This window comes from Sander lucioperca, chromosome 18, assembly GCF_008315115.2.
Source record: "Sander lucioperca isolate FBNREF2018 chromosome 18, SLUC_FBN_1.2, whole genome shotgun sequence".
In the NCBI taxonomy this organism is placed as follows: domain Eukaryota; kingdom Metazoa; phylum Chordata; class Actinopteri; order Perciformes; family Percidae; genus Sander; species Sander lucioperca.
Genome location: NC_050190.1, coordinates 23,784,197 through 23,803,110, shown reverse-complemented (window position 1 = coordinate 23,803,110; position 18,914 = coordinate 23,784,197). Strand labels below are relative to the sequence as shown.

At 41.6% G+C, this 18,914-nt stretch overlaps 1 protein-coding gene across 2 annotated transcripts in view; it reads right to left on the bottom strand.

Annotated features, from left to right (window-relative positions):
* The window catches only part of plekhh1 (pleckstrin homology domain containing, family H (with MyTH4 domain) member 1), a 40,140-nt gene extending 24,400 nt beyond the window's left edge, over nucleotides 1-15,740 (bottom strand). The window contains exons 1-4 of one of the 2 annotated variants that reach the window (XM_035994551.1): nucleotides 15,464-15,740; nucleotides 10,810-10,995; nucleotides 2,667-2,729; nucleotides 50-199 (exon numbers count right to left, since the gene is read on the bottom strand). In XM_035994551.1, coding sequence (XP_035850444.1) covers nucleotides 50-199; nucleotides 2,667-2,729; nucleotides 10,810-10,956 — 360 coding nt within the window. In that variant the 5' untranslated portion in view covers nucleotides 10,957-10,995; nucleotides 15,464-15,740. The remainder of the gene's footprint in view (nucleotides 1-49; nucleotides 200-2,666; nucleotides 2,730-10,809; nucleotides 10,996-15,463) is intronic. The other variant, XM_035994552.1, reaches the window with a different exon arrangement.
* Nucleotides 15,741-18,914: the final 3,174 nt, after the last annotated feature.

The window sequence follows — 18,914 nt, the reverse complement described above, 5'->3', positions numbered from 1 at the left end:
GAACATACATGGACATTTCTGTTCTTCATCTTGATGGCTCTGTCCGTACCTGTTTTTCCAGCTGCACCTCTAATCTCTTTATTACAGCATCTTTTTCTTGAACCTGATTGCTCAGATCTTGATACTTTCTGTACAACGAGCTCTCTGATTCGCTGGTTTGTATGTTTGCAGACTTCAGCTTTTCTTCCATGACATGAATCTGAAATGTAATAATTAGAGGAGTGAATGCAAACAGCCAAAAGAAAGCTCAAATTTGCATTTGTTTAGTTTTGATGGGCAACAGATAAACCAAAAGAAAACACGAGGATACTTTTTGCCAACTCTGACAATAAAAAGCTTTCTAAGCCCTCAGGTATGTCTTGTTTTTAAAGAAAGGGCATTAAATTACTACCTACAGAAAACACCTGGAACGGCCAGTAATGACAGCAAGTGGGAGAATAAACACGACAGCAAAAGAGACAGAGCAGGTGTGATTTGTACTGTAGGATGTTTCTTATCCTTTTTTTAAAGTTCCATCAAAGGTTGACTCCTACTCAAAAACACAAAATGTAACTGTGTGACTTTATGGATCCCAATTTTAGGATTCCTTCTTACATCACTCATGTTAAGAAATAAACTTTCAAGCTTTACAACCTTTCTTAGCACATGGATTGTTGCTCAAATACAATCTGAGCAAACTCTAAGTGAGTTAAATAATTGAATTAAAGGTGCTCTAAGCGATGTCACGCATTTTTTAGGCTACAACATTTTTTGTCACATACAGCAAACATCTCCTCACTATCTGCTAGCTGCCCGTCCCCTGAACACACTGTAAAAAAACGCGGTCTCTGTAGACAGCCCAGGCTCCACAAACGCCTACAAAATCAAAATGTGCCAACCTGCACCACGAAACATAACAAACAGAGTTCCAGCCAATAACCGACTAGAAGGATTTTGGGGTGGGGGTTGGGGGGTTAGTGCGCGGAAGCACGGAAGGGAGGGGACGGGATTAGGAGGAGGGAGGGGCGAGCTAGCCTTTGTTTGACAATACTTCGAACGTCGACAAGAAGTAACGTCACCCAACATCGCTTAGAGCAACTTTAAGCAAGGGGGTAAGCGAGCGTCTGGAAAGCGTACCTCCAATGGGGAGATTCTAGGCTAACAAGCCATCACCTGTCGCTAGCATTCCATTGACTGCCATTCATTTTTGCGTCACTTTGACAGCGAATAACTTTACATCTGAAGACTTTATTTGTCCATTGTTAATTTCTAAAGAAACACGACAATGTATAAAAGGCTCCATTACCTTGTATCTCACGTTATGGCTCTGTAGCAGACGTTTCTGTAAAAACAGGCTAACGATTGTGTCATAACCACGCGACTTTCTGTCGCACAGTAGAGGAATTACCGTACAGTCAGGAGAAGCTCCCAGGCAGTTTCGACTTACATTAGCTGTTTAAGTTTAATTACTAATGTTAACTAGCATTTTAGTTAGCAATAATTAGCCTGTGCCTATGTTATCTCCTCACATATACCTACGCTCTCCGTCTCTGCAAGATTGGGAATGATTGAGATTTCTCTTGGCACAGCTACCAGAAGACTTACAACTTTCAGACAGGTTGCTCACGTCACATCTACGTCGTCAAGCTCAGTTTGAGGCTGCGCAGTAACGCTCAGCCATCACCAGAAAAGTGATTCTAATTGACTTCACTGGTCTCCGTGGAGGTCTACGGCATCACTTTGTCCATTATTTTACTGCCTATGCCTTTAAGTCACCTGCTTTCTTTGTCAAACCACTTAAAGCTATAGTGCGTAGTTTCTGTCTCCCCCATGAGGAATTCTAAGTAATGACAACAAAACTGTTGGCGCGTCCACATGATACAAGCCTTCCGTGATCGCGCACGTGCCCCCCCCCCTCCTCCACACAGTTGCTAGTAGCCAAGAAGGACACGGAGGATTTAAAAAAAATGATGGACTCTTCAGAAGAGGTAATTATCTTCACTCAAGTTTCTGCGCGGGAAAGTCACCGGACGCCACAATCTTCTGAACATAGCCATACTGAGAAATACAGAGAGAGTTGTCTGGAGCTGATAGTCTTAATCAGCTTTGTAGCAACTCATTTGGCAATGGCTTGAATGTAACGGACGTTCATTAATATCAAAAAGTTACGCACTAAAGCATTAATGTGTTAAAATAATGCAATACATTTTAAATATAAATGTATTTGTTGAGGGAGAGAAATGAGGCTGCGGCCTTGGCTTGTGTTTAATTGTTAATTTAACTAAATTATTATGGTATGTTTTTTACTTTTTAAATGATAATTCTGGTTGATTAAAAACTTAGGTCTTATCTATGTAGTTTTGGTTATCATTTCTGTCAGTTACGAGGACACTGAAATTACCAAAGTAATTGCTGAGATCTAATAACTTGACAAAAGTGCGACAACATATTCCAACAGGGCAAAAAAAAAAGCATGGTGGATTATATACATTACATTCATTTGCCAAATGCTTTTGTCCAAAGCGACTTATAAAAAGTGCATTCAAACTCAAAAGGAACAAGACCTAGACGTCATCAAACATTGGAAGTGCAATCCTCCAAAAACCTTGACAAACATTTGTGTGTAGCTAACCTATCCTTTAATATTTACATGCTGTAAAGGCTATAGAATGAGAAGTCCTCTCTACCTGTTTCTCAGCACTCTCAGCCCGCTGGTCGGCCTCGGTCACCCTCTGCTCCAGCTCCTGCATCTGGAATAGAGACAAAACAGGTTACAGTGGTTTTGAATGCATCAATCATCAGCCAATCTTCAAGAATTACATTTAATTTAGAGAAAGAAAAAACACCTAGAGCCAAGAACGACAGGTTCTGGCGAGACACATCCCATAACTTGCCACAAAAGGCCCTATTAAGACAGGTAGACCACCAAGCCAGAAGTCTACACAAACACACACATGCATGCAGACACACTTAATCCTTCATCAATCACCGCTGCCATAGGGAAGACATTTAAAAGATTAATGTAGTGGGAAGATTAAACAAACCAACTGTATTCCTAATCAAGAAATCTTGCTGTAACAAGTGGTTGAGAAAAAAAAATGAAAATTTGAATTTAGCAAGAAGGAAAGAGGGTCAAGCATCAGCCGAGTCAGAGAGAAAGAGAGAAGAAGCAGCACAAGATGATCTGTAAAAATCAAATAATTGACTTTTTAACAAGGCAGACAGCAGATAGGCCCTCTGTGGAGGCTGAACGTCTTTCTACCGCCGGTCAAACAACAATTGGATAGAAGAATGCTACAATGCGTGTGTGCACAAGCTTGCGTCACCTTTTGTGCAAGCATGCATACTCATGCTTTCAAAGGCAAACACTGTCCATCCTGCCAAGTATGCACACATCTGCAAGTACCTTCTCTCTCAACACACACACACACACACACACACACACACACACACACAGAAAATGCTTTTCAACACAGGACTCCCTTTCTTCTGAGTTCAGTGACCCAGGTGAAAGGAGAACAAACACACTAATGGATTCACTCTGCTTGCGAGATGCATTTGAATTCCTCGCGTCATCTTTGTTTCCCTTTCCCTTTGTTTCTTTTCTGTCTTTCTCGATTCTCGTAGCCTCCTTAAAAGGCCCCCTGATTCCCAGAATCCACCACTCACAACATTTGAACTTCCTTGCAGCCAGATTAACACTCACTAAAGCCAGAGCACATGTTGATGGTTAGTGGTTGAATGACTCCTCACCTCCGGGTCAAAAGCCTTCATCGTGAGTCAAAGTCTTCTTTACCGAGCCTGAGCCAAAGAGCAAACACAAATTTGTCCTCCATTCAAAAACAATACATAGGAGAGGAAGGCAAGCACTTTAGGTGAATATAAAGTAAGTAAGAAGTCACAATGTAGAACAGATGTGAGAGATGGTCATCAGAAGAAGCCCTCAGAGAGCCTAAAAAGCTGCCACATCCAGTTTAAAGACAAGTTAGAGGTCAGGAGGTGGAGGTGGTTGGACCTCGACCTTACTGAGTTCACGGGAACAAATGGTGGGGATATCAGGAGTGAGAAGCTTCTAACAAAGTTACTGCAGGGAACAGCTTTAGCATCACAAATGGGCTTCAAGTGCCTTCCTTTTGTGGGTAGAAAGAGGAGACTTATATATCAGTGGATAGCAACTGTTTTTAAGATGTTGCCACACAGCCCTATCAGATGAACTCAACACCACCTGTCACGTTCCAAATGATTTCATGTTGATTTTTAATGGATGTTATTATTTAACACTACAGAAAATGTTTTTTTTTAATACAGTTGTTACAATATCATACATTCTTTTTTTAAGATTCTTTTTTTTGGGCATTTTTTAGGCCTGTATTAGACAGGACAGCTGCAGACAGGAAAATGGGGAGGGTGAGGGGGAACGATATGCAGCAAAAGACCCCAGGCTAGAACCAAACCCGCGGCGGCTGCACTAAGGACCAAGCCTCTGCTTTGACACCCCAGAGTGTCAAAGCATATGGGAGCTGTACCACTTTTCATTTGGGTATGACGTTTAGACCAAAAAGCATGGATTTCAGGCGTTTCTTCAGCCACTTCTGTCTACAACATTGGAGAACCCTTTTGCAATTATGTAAACACATAATGTAATCTGAAAACTGCTGCCCTGATTAAAAAAACAATGCAACTGATGTCAGCTGGTATTCTGTCTGGAATGGAAATTTCTAAGTGACCCCAAACTTTTGACCAGTAGTGTGTATATATATATATATATATATATATATTTGCCGTTGCTGTAAATAACCGATAGAGCACCAAATCTGCAGCTAAAAATAGTCCCAAACAAATTTACTCTTGTTTGAGTCATTTTTGCTAAAATCTACGGTGTCCACCTGGGAAATTATTTAGCCATCCTTAAAGATGAAAACGTACATTTGTGCCCTGTTTTTAAAGATTTAAATCTTCAGTAGGAACAGAGAGAGTCATAGACATCCTTGAAAGTAGGTAGAGAGACTAATGTGTTGTTGGTTTTGGTCTTTTTATTTGATGTATACTAAAACAATAACTAAAACATAGAATATAACCACCTTATAGGGCTATACGATTATGAAAAAAAATCATAATCACAATTATTTAACACGATTACTCATTGACTTTTGGAAAGATGTTGCATTTTTTTTAACTTAACTAACTGAGAGTGGGTCTGGGCAAGCTTCATTCACAGCCCATTTCCAAAGGGGCGTCACCAACAGACACCGCTCAAATGCCTCTGGACGCAACTGGATAGTCCTTCAACCAACCAGACCAACAAGCCGGGTGACGTAGCAGGGACAGCGGCATCAACGGGTTGCTGCGCTTCAGTGGCCGTCATGTTGAATGTAAACAAAAAGCTGCTTGCCGTCGCTGCGCTATCGTCATCGTGTAAAGCCCACCTCAATGGTTGTGATTGGTGCCTCGATTTGAAAAAAATTGGAAATGGACTTGAATGGACTCTTGGCCAGACTGACTTGCAGAGCAAATCTCAAATTTGCCGGAAGTTCGTCAGGGTTTTACCAGGCTACAAATACATTGTTTTTGTGATTGTTAGAAGCCAAAATTGAAACTGCGACCGGAGCATCGGCATCCTCTGTCTTAGCAGGGATTCCAGAAGGACTGATAATATCCAGGGAGGTGGAGATAAGATAAGAGCAGGCTATAGATCATCTGCTTCTCAGACAGCTAACAGATCTGTCACAGCTAAATACCTGTTTACTGTTACTGACAGAAACTAACTGACAGAGCTGATCCTATAGATCGGATTTTGCTGGTGGCTGATTATTTAAATCTGTCAGCATTCTTCTCACTTTTTCTCTCTGTTTCTTTACACCGTTCATCTGACCGTCTTTGTCTAGTTCTAGTTGAACATATTGGTCACAAAGGACATTCATTTAGTAGGGAAGGTGGTTTCACTGTGAAATCCATTCACTGAGTGCTTCACTTGCCTTTCAGCTTTAAACATTAACCCTTGTGCGCAGCTGATGGTTAGTTATGACTCCAGCTCAATCATTAAATGTAAAAAAAAAACAAAAAAAAAAACTCCTGTACAAGAGGAGTAGGAGGGTGGACAGATAAGGGAAAAGAAGAATAAGACACTGATTGAGAAAGAGTAAAATAAAGGTTTCACACAGTGTGAATACTATGTGGGATATCAGCACTTAAATACTATACTCCAACAAGTAAAGTATAATGCTCTGATGACAATATTGCCTCAGTGGTTTTCTATTAAATCCACTTTAATCATTAAATAGACATAGAGACAAAGCAGTATTTAATTAGTGAGAAAGCTGATGAAGTAGTCATACAAAAATGACCAGAACCCTCACAGGGTATAATGCAGGCTACAAAAAAGCTAACATAAAAACAGACTGATCCAAACAAATCCTCTCATTAAAATAAATGTTTATACACTCACGCGTGAACCTGGTGGCCTTTCTGCACATGTCTGAGCACAAACAACAGTGTTTTTGCTCCTAAGAGCCACGTGAGGGCTTATGAAGGAGATTCATCTAATTTGTCCAGAATTAGATTATCCGAGTACTGAAAGTCAACCTTGAAGTGGGAATATCACCCAATTTAGAAATTCCACTGACTAAGGTATTTCTATATTGTGGGACAGCCTAAAGAGATTTGAAACTCTAAACCAAACTTTCTGGATACATTTCCTCAATGCTTTTTGACAGCAAGCCTCTTCTCTTGTAGGCCATTCCCTGTCAATGCTCTGGATGTTTTGATTTGTAGAAAAACATGTCCAGTATTGTGACAATAATGTTTTCATTATAAAGTGTCACTTCTGCCCCAGAAAATAACCTTTATCCTCTCCCAGTCTCTTCCACTTCTTTCTGTATGGAGAGGTTTCTGTTTTTATGGTCCACCAGCTGTCGATTGCACTTTCCTAATCCACAGTGAAACCTCTTCAATGGAGTTCTCGCCCTGTTAAACTCCTCACAAGTCAAATGGGGCATCTCCTTCTCTCTCTTCTCCCTCACTCACAGTCAGCCTGTGGGGATAAATGCCATGTCACAGGCAACCACATCAACTTTCTCTTTTTTCCATGTTTTTCCATACCAAAGTGGGTCAATGCGTAAAACACTCCTAACTTGGCAAAAGAGGAGATGAAGAGTGTGAAGCAGACTTTCCAAACAGTAATAACATGACGGCATGGTAGTCACTCAGCACCCCCACCCCCCAAAAAAAGACTCACAAAGACACACTCAGCAGCACGGGCCTCCACTTAAACCCCGCTTAGCGCTCTGTGTGTGTGTGTGTGTGTGTGTGTTTATGATAATAGGAGTAAGAGATTAATTAGTCTATTTTCTTGGCAACATGCCCAAAAAGAACATTTAACAAAAAATACTGTGTATGCTGGGTATTAACTGGACAGTAATTAGTCCATTTTCAGAAAGCTTTAACTCTCTTCTATTCTTGGCATCATGGCTGAAATGGAAAGCTAACATGTAGATATGTACAAAGAGTACTCTGGACATGAGTGTGTATGTGTGACTGTGGGTGCCACTTGTTAATAAAGCAAGGCAAGTTGCAACACATGTCTATATTAGCATGTTAAGGGACAAGGCTGGCATTATTCTATATTTTTCTTACTGAATCCGACGAAAAGACCAAAACCAACACTACGTTGATCATTCCACCGATCATTACATGCTGACTTCCATACTCTGTCGGTCTGTGGCACTAAAGCCCCACGCCCATTATGTCGTACTGAAGACGTAAACCTTTAAAAACAGCTCACAAATATATACTTCCATTGAAAAAAAGGCTGAGTAAGTTGGGTGCTGTAGTTTTCAGCAAATCTTACTCAAACAGGAGAAAATAGTGCATTTATTGGGGACTATTTTCTGCCGCAGATTAATGCACATTTGGTGCTCTAGTATTATTTAGCACTAGAACGGTGTATGTAGGACTGATCTAAAATAAACTAAATTCCTCATGTTCATTAGCCTGATAATTAGACTCAACTGCCATATTGTTTCACTTCATTCATATGCCTAATTTCAAACTAGTCAATCAATAGCGAGTGATGTATCCATCCCACATATGTCATTTTCCGTCATCGGTAGCGGTTACTATAGGAGCAGTTCACAGTCAGAGTTGCTATTTTGACTTAGTTATAATAATTGGTAGTAACAGCAGTCAATAAGCACAACACCCAAACCTATTTGAGTTGCTGAACAAATGGGAGTTGTGGGCGATGATTTAGCCTACATGTAGCCTGGCACCCAGTGCAACAGTGTGGTTCACTGATGTGTTTTTAATAGTTGTTGGACAACAATGGAGCTATAAAGCACAATGGAATGACAGGCTTTTAGCTACACAGACAATACTTTTACAATAGTTTGTAGGATCAATACATTTTAATGGGATTGTTTAAAATAAGAAAATATACCTTATCATGAGACCTATACTTTAATAAATTGTGTGCTGTTGTTTTTTTTTTACATTTTTTGGATCAGTAATAAGCTAGAAGAACTATTAATGTAGGTTGCCAACTTGTAAACAATCCCTTTGGCTGGTGTAGAATGTCCTCCAAGATTATTGTGGTGGAAGACTTCTTTATTAATGATTTTCTCACAGTTATAAATGTTAGTAAGTGTGTGTGTGTGTGTGTGTGTGTGTGTGTGTGTGTGTGTGTGTGTGTGTGTGTGTGTGTGTGTGTGTGTTGGATGGGCTCTCACGGACAAGCTGGAGGTCTGACAGAACCTGACAGAGGACACAGCAGGGAGTCGTCCTGCTCTTATCAGAAACATGTTTGGCCTGTAAACATCCTGCTGACTGACTGGATGAACCACTCTCGCGCTCCAGAATTAGAGATACAGAAAGCAAACCGCTGTGACACTCCAACCATAAGCAGCTCCGAGCTATTGGAGTCTAAAAAGAACGGCCACTTGTAAAGCTACAAAGAGAAGTCAAGACAGGAGAAGTGTTTTTCTGCTACTACACTCACTCCTCCTCCGTCTAATCCAAACACTTGCACTCTTTTTCCAACAAATCTTCAGAACAGAGCTGAATCTCCAGATGACAGCTCATTACTTTCTAAAGTGTCTAGTAGTTAGGCTTTACAACAGCCACAACTTTACAAGCATTTGGCCAGCGGCTGGCGGTTATTTCCCCCCAACTTGAGGGGAAGCACCAGAAGTGATGAATTCAATGTTAAATATTCATCTTGGCTGAAACTGAAGCCAACCTCTGATGACACAGAATGAGTGGAGTAAAAAAAAAAAAATGTTTACTAAATAAGCTGAGTAATCCCATCTGTCTTTACGCACACGCATAAACATACAGTCATCCACACCTGTATTTCTAACTGATTCACATGCTTTAATAGTCTCCTCGTGCTTAAAACACTTAAAAACACTGCCAGAAGATGATGAGGCAGTGAGATCTGCACAGTGTTTGGTCAGAATAACTTGTGGCATGGATTATACTGCAGATCAGAGTGGCATGACTCATTTCCACAGTAGTACGGCAGTTTAAACAGCCACAGATTTAGTTCATTTTACATTATTTATGCCAACTCAGAGTCAGGTACATTAGCTAGTTTAAGATGAACAAAACAGGCAACATCTTACTAAAACTCCTATCCCATCAATAATTAAGTGTTGATGAAAAATGATAATTTACAGTTTACAATTTACAATTTACAGGCCAATCTTTGTTCCGACTCTCAGCTACAGTGTCAAGCTCTTGGTAAGGAGGCAAAGGATGAGATCGCAAGCGCAATTTACATACACCTCAGACAAACTATATTTCCCATCTGTCTCGGGAATGTCGCGTTCCCCCAGGAGGAGCTGGAGGGACTTTCTGAGGAAAATGACATCTATGCTGCTTTTCTTACACTCAACAGTTGTTGAGGTAAGTTATAAACTACTCTCATCAGGACTGGGTTGCTCCAGGTATTCGTAAATCCATTACTAAGTTTCAAACTAGTAATCAACTATGGGGTGTCCTCATGGTTTAGAGTCTAAAGTGCGGTTCAGGGGCTAAACTTTAGACCATGAACAGCAACGCCTCTGGTTTCCGGCTGGGGACCTGTGCTGCATCTCTCTCCCTCATTACCTGTCTGTCTGTACTATCGTTGTCTAATAAAGGCATCAAATGCTCCCAAAATAATATTTAAAAAAAACAGACAACTATGTAAACCGAAAGTCACCACAGCCTTACAAGCTTCAGTTTTAGGGCTAGCGATATATTAAACGTTACTGCCAATCCTTCTTAGTTTTGTTAGTTGAAGGTGCTCTAAGCGATGTTGGGTGACGTTACTTCTTGTTGACGTTCGAAGTATTTTCAAACAAAACGAGGCTAGCTCGCCCCTCCCTCCTCCTCATCCCGTCCCCTCCCCCTCCCTTCCGTGCTTCCGCGCACTAACCCCCCCAACCCCCACCCCCAAATCCTTCTTGTCGGTGATTGGCTGGAACGCTGGAACACTGTTTGTTATGTTTGGTGGTGCAGGTTGGCACAGTTTATTTTTGTTGGCGTTTGTGGAGCCTGGGCTGTCTACAGAGACCGCGTTTTTTTACAGTGTGTTCAGGGGACAGGCAGCTAGCAGATAGTGAGGAGATGTTTGCTGTATGTGACAAAAAATGTTGTAGCCTAAAAAAACGTGTGTGTATGTGACATCGCTTAGAGCACCTTTAAGCTCGCTCATTTAGTTTGCTACACAACAGTTACGCCTGGCAGCTTCTAGATGTAAATATTTCGTACCAAGTTTGAACTTATAAAGGCTCCAGAAGTGCAGAGCATCCGCTTGCTCTAGTAACCATACATGATGATTTTCTCTCTTACCTTCTCTGCCAGCAGCTCGCGGATTTTCCCGGCCTGGAGCCGGAACCTCAGCAGCTGCATCTCCAGAGCGATGCAGCGGTTCTGCCAATCCACACTGGCCACTCTGACAGCTCCTGACCCGCCGCCGCTCTCCAGCACGTCAGCCATGGCGAGGATTCAGAGCTCTGTCTCTGGACTCAGACTGTACTGAAAGACAATAAACACAAGCCCATTCGTATATGGTTTGTCTGATTTGAGTTTGCTGTCAAAATGCTGTGAAACTAAGAACTTTGTCATATTTAACTTGAATCTAAATTTTGTCAGAAATTGACAAGTATCAGCCCACACAGGATATACAAATAATCCTGGGAAGGTATTTCTTCAACTAGTCCAGCTCCTGTTTTCATTTACAGAAGAAAAAAAAAGTGATTCAACCTCTATAAATGCTCTTTGCTGACCATACTTCCCATGATTCACTGAGGGAAATGTGAGTAAAGCAACGCTGAGTCCACACTGACACTAGTTTAATGAAAGCTTCCTCTCACTTTCTATGTTGCTTTGTGACATGTACTGTAACCCCAAAGAGACATACATACGGTCACGTGTTCCGTACGCAAAAACACACGGTTTAGAGAGATCGCCACAGACGGAATCTTTCTTTCCTCTTCGTCCGCAGTCCCTCCACATGCCCACACACACTGAACAAAACCTCAGCAGGGAGGCTCTGTGTCAGTGGGGGAGTTGGGTTCATGCGTGCTGGCTCCCAGGCTTGCCAGCTACAAAGCAGGTCAGCGCTCTGCTTTCTAGCCAAATTACCTACTAACCCAATCTCCTAGTCCCCCACCCCCACCAACAACTCCCTAGCCATGCAATCCCTTCTTAATTACAAGGCAAGAGTGAAACGGGATCCTTCGCAGCACAATAGTGTCTTTCTGCATGACAGTCCCATCACAGCTAGAGAGGGGGGCCGTCAGCTTGCCTCGGCAAAGAAAGGAGGAAAGAATGTGCGAGAATGAATGGGCAGGGTGCTGAATGTGGGAAACTGGGGCGCTGAGGTTATTTTTACCTGTGGAGGATTGACTAGTGGCTATTTTTCTCTGGGCAGATACTCATTCACAAAGGTTAAGGCCCTACTGTGTGAACTCAATAAAAGTCTGATTATCTTGAGATAAAAGTAGCCGTAACAATCGGCTTTAGGGTTATAAATCACAAGAGCCCGGTGATGTGTGAGATTTTGCATTTCATTAAGTAAGAAAGTAGGTAAGTTTAAAAGAAGTTTTAAGTTAAAAAGTGAAGCAGTATTCAGGCAGACAGACTAATAGTGCCGCCAGACACTGTCAGCAGAACAGCAGACGTTCAAAGTCCAGCAACTATAACTGCGCCATGGCACTCCCTACAATTAGAATGCTCATAAATACAGGCTTAGCAAACAAATTACAGAAGTCATGCATGTGGAGGTTTCGCCAGCCGACCGCTGTACCCAGGCTAAACAGTCAAGGTTCATCTACCGACGTCTCACACTCTCTCTCCAGGGCAGACTGGAGGGTATGAAGGTTAAGTAAAGCAAGACGCCGGCGTGGGGAAGAGGGGAAATCAGGCTGCTTGAATAAGCCGTGCTGGGCCACACTGGGGCAAGCAAGGACAGACGAGTCCAGGCCCTCCTCCAGGAGCTAAAACAGCTGGGTGCAAACAAGCCATTTAATGGTTAAACACTCTCAGCACTGCCATGCTAATTCTCCCCGGAACAATTCATTTAGCACTCCCTACTTGTTGGACATAAGGGTTTCAGTTCATACCAAACTGAATAAACAGCAAGGGTAGGGTTAAACTTTCTACTGAGCAGAATGAGGAATGAAGGCAACCAAAGGTTACTAAAGGCCACAACTCTTCTCTGCATCAGTGTGCATTAGGATAAAATCAACCCCACATCACCAGCCTGTCACAAATGAGCTAATTTTCACTGTGTGTGTGTGTGTGTGGGGGGGGGGTAATGTAGCTTTTGTTGCAGCTAACATTTAAACTGGAGTCATTTTCTCCTTTTGCATGAGCATAATGCTCCATTGTGGGATGTATCATAGAAACTCAGAAGACAATTTTCCACTGAGTCTACTGCTATGTATGATAATTCTCTTCTGCAGTATCTCCTCTGTCTGACATATTATGCCAATGCTGGAAATATTCTGATGGGAGGAAAAAAAAAAGCCAAGACAACAAAAACAAAGCTTTCCAGGATCTGCATGGAAGATCCTTGTTTGGTAACGCTCAGGCCACCCAGAGCGTGAGGTGCATGGGGGAGCCGAAGCCCAGAATGGTGAGTCCTCTCCAGGATGCAGACAGACACGAAGGCCCTGGGAGCTTCTCTACTTCTATCTAGCTGTGAGAACTTGCACGCAGCCGCGGCCAGAGCAAACACCGGGGAGGACGACTGAATGGAAACGCCACCGCAACGATCCCAGCAGGATCGTTTCTATGCCTGCCATCACCGACAACTGCTTTCCACTGACTACACTGACAGTTATATGGCATTATTTCAAAGACTGAGTGAGATTTGATATCTAGTGAGAAGTAGTTTTTATTCAAAATATGGAAGCTATCAGAGATCGTTTGGATGGGGACGGTGTGCGACGTTTCTGTCTGTCTGTTGCAAAAGCGGATTGTTTGACTGTACCTTTACTCAGATGATGCAAGGAGCACACGTACTCTCATGTCACTCCTTCCATTGAATACAACCTCCTTAATCACCACATATTCAAACACACACTCCCCGGCCAGTCGTAACTCTTCAGCGCTTGACTTACCAGAGCTCAGACAGACACAGATGGAGATACACACTGAAATAGATTGGAAACAGACACATGAGCGTGCACACACAAACACACACTGACACACTGCTGAGCATGCAGCTGCGGTGATGTAAGTGATTAGGTGGTTCAATGATATCATCCCCACCAGACATTTCAAATCCCCGCTGTTGTTGTCTCTGCCGAGGTCCAACTTGGCTATCCCATGTTTTGGTATCCCTCCACCCCATCAAATAAAAGACTCCCATCAAACAGCACAGGAGCATGTGTGTGTGTGTGTGTGTGTGTGTGTGTGTGTGTATAAATCTGGGTCAGTTGCTGCAGATTCGTGTCAGCGTGGCAGATCTCTGTGTGTACCAAAGCAGACAAAGACAAATTATCTGAGAGCTCGAGGAGTCAAGTATGGGTGTGTTAAATATTGCCTTATCTTCTCCCCGGCGGCCCGTATGTTTAACAAAGGGGACCTCTGTCGACTCCCATCCGGTCAAGTAGGCCTCACACTTTTGTTTAAATTAGTGCCTCACTATTATGGTACAGCTGGGATGTAGTCCTATAAATAAAGAGGAAGGGGGGGGGGATCTCCAACGCAGCTACACATTTCTTAACCTTTGACCCTTTTCTTAGAAACGTTGAGGTTTATGTCATGTGATGCAAAAGGAGAATGTTTTAAAACTTTATAAATAACAGCGTTTGCCCTACTTTTTATTATCTTGTAATAATTAAGAATCAAAAAACTTGTTTTAACTGAGCAGTTAATCAAATCAGACATTTAAAGCACTGCAGAGGCCAATGCAAGTCTTCAGCCTACTTTTTTAAAATCATGAATACACCCCATGCTTATCCTCCTGCCATTTATCATCTTATCTGTCTTACTCCTCCTCCTCCTCTTTCTATCTAGCCTCACCTCTCCTCCTCCCAACACCTCTCACTTTCCATCCTCCTGCGCTTCTTCTCCTCAGCTCCTGCAGCACCTTTCCCACCCTCCTCTTCCCTCCCTCCCTCTTCCCTTCCTCCACATCCTCTCCTCCTACCTTTGCCAGCAAGCAAACCTGCAGCTCTCTTCCAGCTCAGGTTAATGACAGGCCTCAGCAAACTGACCACAATCATTATCAGTCTTAGCCTTAAGTACAGGCCATGACATTCTTTTGCGCTGAGGTGTAAACATCTACCTCTGCAGCCATCCTGCACACACGCACGCGCGCGCGCACACACACACACACACACACACACACACAACTGTGGGGCATGGAGAGAGGCTCTGTTTGCATGAGTTATAGTAAGAGACAGCTATAACCATACATTGTGAGACTAGAAAATATATCTTCTGTTCGTGTTTTAGCTTGGGAAAGTGTTCAGTAACAGCTATGGCGGCTGCTGCAGGGGTCAGATTGATGTATGGAGCAGTATTTCTCCAGATGCACATAATGATGAGAATAACATGCATGTGTGCACAGTTTCCTCTACATTTATGCAAATGTCAATGAAAACAAGAAAACGTAGGCCTACTTTTTGTCTTAACATATATACTTAATATAGCCTTGCCTGGATACGTGTTTTTAGAGCTACCTCAAGGTACGATTTTGTCCAAAAAAGGCCACAAGGAACAGGTGTGCCAGACGCGCACGGCTTAGTAGAATAGTAGCAACCGTAAACCCGTTGGTCAGCAAAAAAAAAAAAAAAAAAAAAAGACTTCAAACAGGCTAAGTTCAGACATCTCTCAAAATACTTAACTGCAGCTGCGGCTTTTGTCCCAACCAACCTCGTGTGTCTTGGTTAAATGTGTCCCCTGGCATCTGCATTAAAAGCAGTGCGTGATATGGAGAAGCTAAAGAGATAAATCGGTTCTATAGCGGAGTCCTTCACAGCTACTTTACCTTGTGACTTTGTTGTCTCTCTCCCCCTTCAGTCGGCTTCCCCCGCTCACGGACACATTACCCTGTAATTCGTCGCAATTCGGCTCATAACTTCTTCACTTCGACTTTCTCTCCGCTCTCATTCCTCATTCATTTCTTTTTTCAATGGTTCATGTCTTGTGTCGACCCCCGTCCCGCTGCTGCTGCTTGTCCTTTGCTTTTCTGTGGAGCGCAGACTACTGTGGGACTTCACTCTGAGCTCCATTCAACAGACTCATCCCATATTCCTTTAAAGGGCCCAATGCAGGATCAAATTTCTCCAGGAGTCAGGCCCCCCTTGTGAGCAGGAGCTGCTCAGGATATTGCATTAGCCTGCTCGAGTTTTTCTTTTTTCTTTCAGGATGTAAACACAGATTTCTTTGAGCTGAAGAAAAAAAGTCTGTTGCCCCAACAGCCTTACACAAAAACAGAACCACAGTTCATTTCTACAGTATTTTATATTATTGTACTTCGACTTCATATTATGAACTTTTGCAAATACTCAATCTTTTGCACATTCCTGCACAACAATGTAAGTGTGTTTCTTCTACTTAAAAAAAAAGAACAAGACAAATGCCTTGTAGCCTACAGTATCTGAAAACCTAATGTTGCAATAAAACTGATTCTGATACATTAAAAATACATTTCAGACATGTTGTTAAAGACATATTTGAAAAATCTAATTTGAATAATAATGATAAAATGAAAAATTAACTAGTTAACAAGTCAGCCATGCTAGTAACATTATTTCTTTACACCGATATAGCTAGTTTTCTAGCATGTATGGATGCTAACTAGTCTACAGCCTTGCCAGCGGTTCTTTGAGGATGCCTCAGACACAGCAGGACTTAAAGCTACATGCTAACATGCTCACAATGACAATGCTAGCATGAAGCAGTTAACATTATAATGTTTAATACTGTATGTTCACCATCTTAGTTAGTGTGTTAGCATGCTAACATTGGTTAATTAGCGGCAGCAAACACAAAGTAACGTTACAGTAGCCTACAGCTGAGGCTGATGGCAATGTCATTAGCAAGTGTTCATTAATTATGCTATATCAATTGGACAAATTGAAATTTGACTTTATAATGGTGCTATATGAAACGTTAGCCTGCATCACCAATGCCAGAAACATGTTTGTAATGACAACATAGTGATGTTTAGCTAATGTTCACCTTCTTAGTTTATTTATAGTTTATTTGTTATTTGTTACAACCATAGGTTACAACTGTTACAACTAAGATGGGAACATCATTCGTTTTGCAAGTATTTGGTCACAAACCTAAGTATTGGAGACATTTTAAGTTTGATCTAATGATGGCGCTGAAAGTCATGGAATCACCAAAATTATAACAATTAATTCTAAGGGGGAAATACATCTGGGTACCATATGTCACGGTAATCCATCCAATACATTTGATGAGACATTTCACTCAGAATCACAAATGTTAACCTCATGATGGCTCTTTAATAAATGTCAAAGGATTACCAAAGTTATTAGGATACATCATCTGAGAACTACAAATGTCTGTACAACATTTCATGGCAATCCATCAAATAGTTTTTGAGATATTGCTGTTCAAACCAAGTTAGCATCCCACTAGCATGTCTTAAAACATACTCCTTCGCCCTCAAAATGCAGAATCTATGAATAAGCAAGTGAAGTAACAACAAGCACATTTCTGAGTAAAGGGGGTCTTTAAGTCATTTGAAGCAGTCTGTATATTACCTCTGATTAAAAATCAAGACCACCATGAGGGAGCACTGAGAAGTCCAACTTTAAGGTTTTAAGTAGCCTAATTACAGTATGTTTGTTTATTGGCAAGGCTTGCAGGCGAGGCTTTACTGGAATCAAAAGTTGTTAAACCACTGTGTGGAGCTTTGCAACTGTAATGAATCATTATCTGGGTGGTAAAAGAATTGTGAGGGTAATTTGGGACCACACCGCCAAAATACAAGTGCGCTGAGATCTCAAAGGCTTGGCCCTCATTCTTCATTCTAAATCTCACAAGGATTCCCTCATATGTCAGAACTAGTTCCCAGTCAAGCTGTTTTAATCAGCGATGTAGTTTAGAAACAAATGGGGCCTAATCAGAAAGGCAGACTTGTGGCCCTGGTGGGAAGATCGGTTTCCTCTCTGTAGCATATCTCCATCTGGAACATTTTATAATGTCTGTCTGAGCATTTTAATTGTTGTATGCAAAAATAAATAATTCACATTAGTTACTAGCTTACTTTTACATTTACATATCATCGGGCATACAACAGATCTACAACAGAGTGTCTCTAACAGGAAAAGGACATTTCAAATCTAATTATAATATAGCCTGAAATGGAACCATGGCATGATTTTTTTTTTTTTAAGTTTGCGTGTTAATGTAACAAGCATGCAGTGGTGTGACACGCCCTTCTGCGTCCACTGACTGAAGTAGTATTGCACAAATACAGAGTGCAGGCATGAAGACAGAATCAGACAGAGACAGAGAACACACAAATAACCGCAATTATTCCTCTCAGCTGACAGTCTGTGCAAAAAGGGGACCAGGATGCTATGTGACATGGAATTAAGATCACATGTTCACATAAAAGCACTTCAGCAACACAAATACTCCCACTCCAAAGGGCATCTATGTATTTATATAGTACACAGACAACAAGAGTCTACTAGTGCATTCACATGCTCCTCGGTTAGTCCTATTTCTCGAGTTGGAAAGTTGTGTTGTATTTTATTGCTCACAGCGTTAGCGTCTGGATGATGGGTTGGTGTGAAGATTCATGTTGCTATCTAAGTATGCTGAACAGTTTGAAGCTTTATATTGGTGATTTTGTCCCAGACAGTATTCCCTAAAACCACTAAAATATTGCATTACTTGACTTGCTGTTATCAGGGTTTATGCGAATAAATAACTTTTTTAAATAACGGTTACAACCTAATACCATTTTACAAATTACATGTGAGCAAGAAAATTATATACAATATGTAAATTAATTAAAAAAAAATCTTCATCAACCCAACATTTACTTTTCTCCGCCATGTTTCTTTGTAATATGACGTGTACTTGACAAGTCGTGTAACAAAGTTTTCACTGACTTTCAGAGTTGTCATTCCGACGTGAGTATTCCCAGTCGGAAACAAATTTTCAGATTATTCCGACGAAACAGCCTTGCTAGCAGCTCAAGGTGTTTTGAGCTAAATGCTAACATCAGCATGGCAACATACTCACAATGATGCTCAATGCTAACATGCTGATGTTTAGCGGTTATAATGTTTACCATGTACACCATATAAGTTTAGCGTGTCAGCATGCTAACATTTGCTAATTAGTACTAAATCAAAGGTGCAGCTAAGTGTTGGACAAATTGATATTGGTAGTATGGCTCAAATGTGTTGACCCATATCTTGTTCAAACTGTAAAGCCCCTATTATACC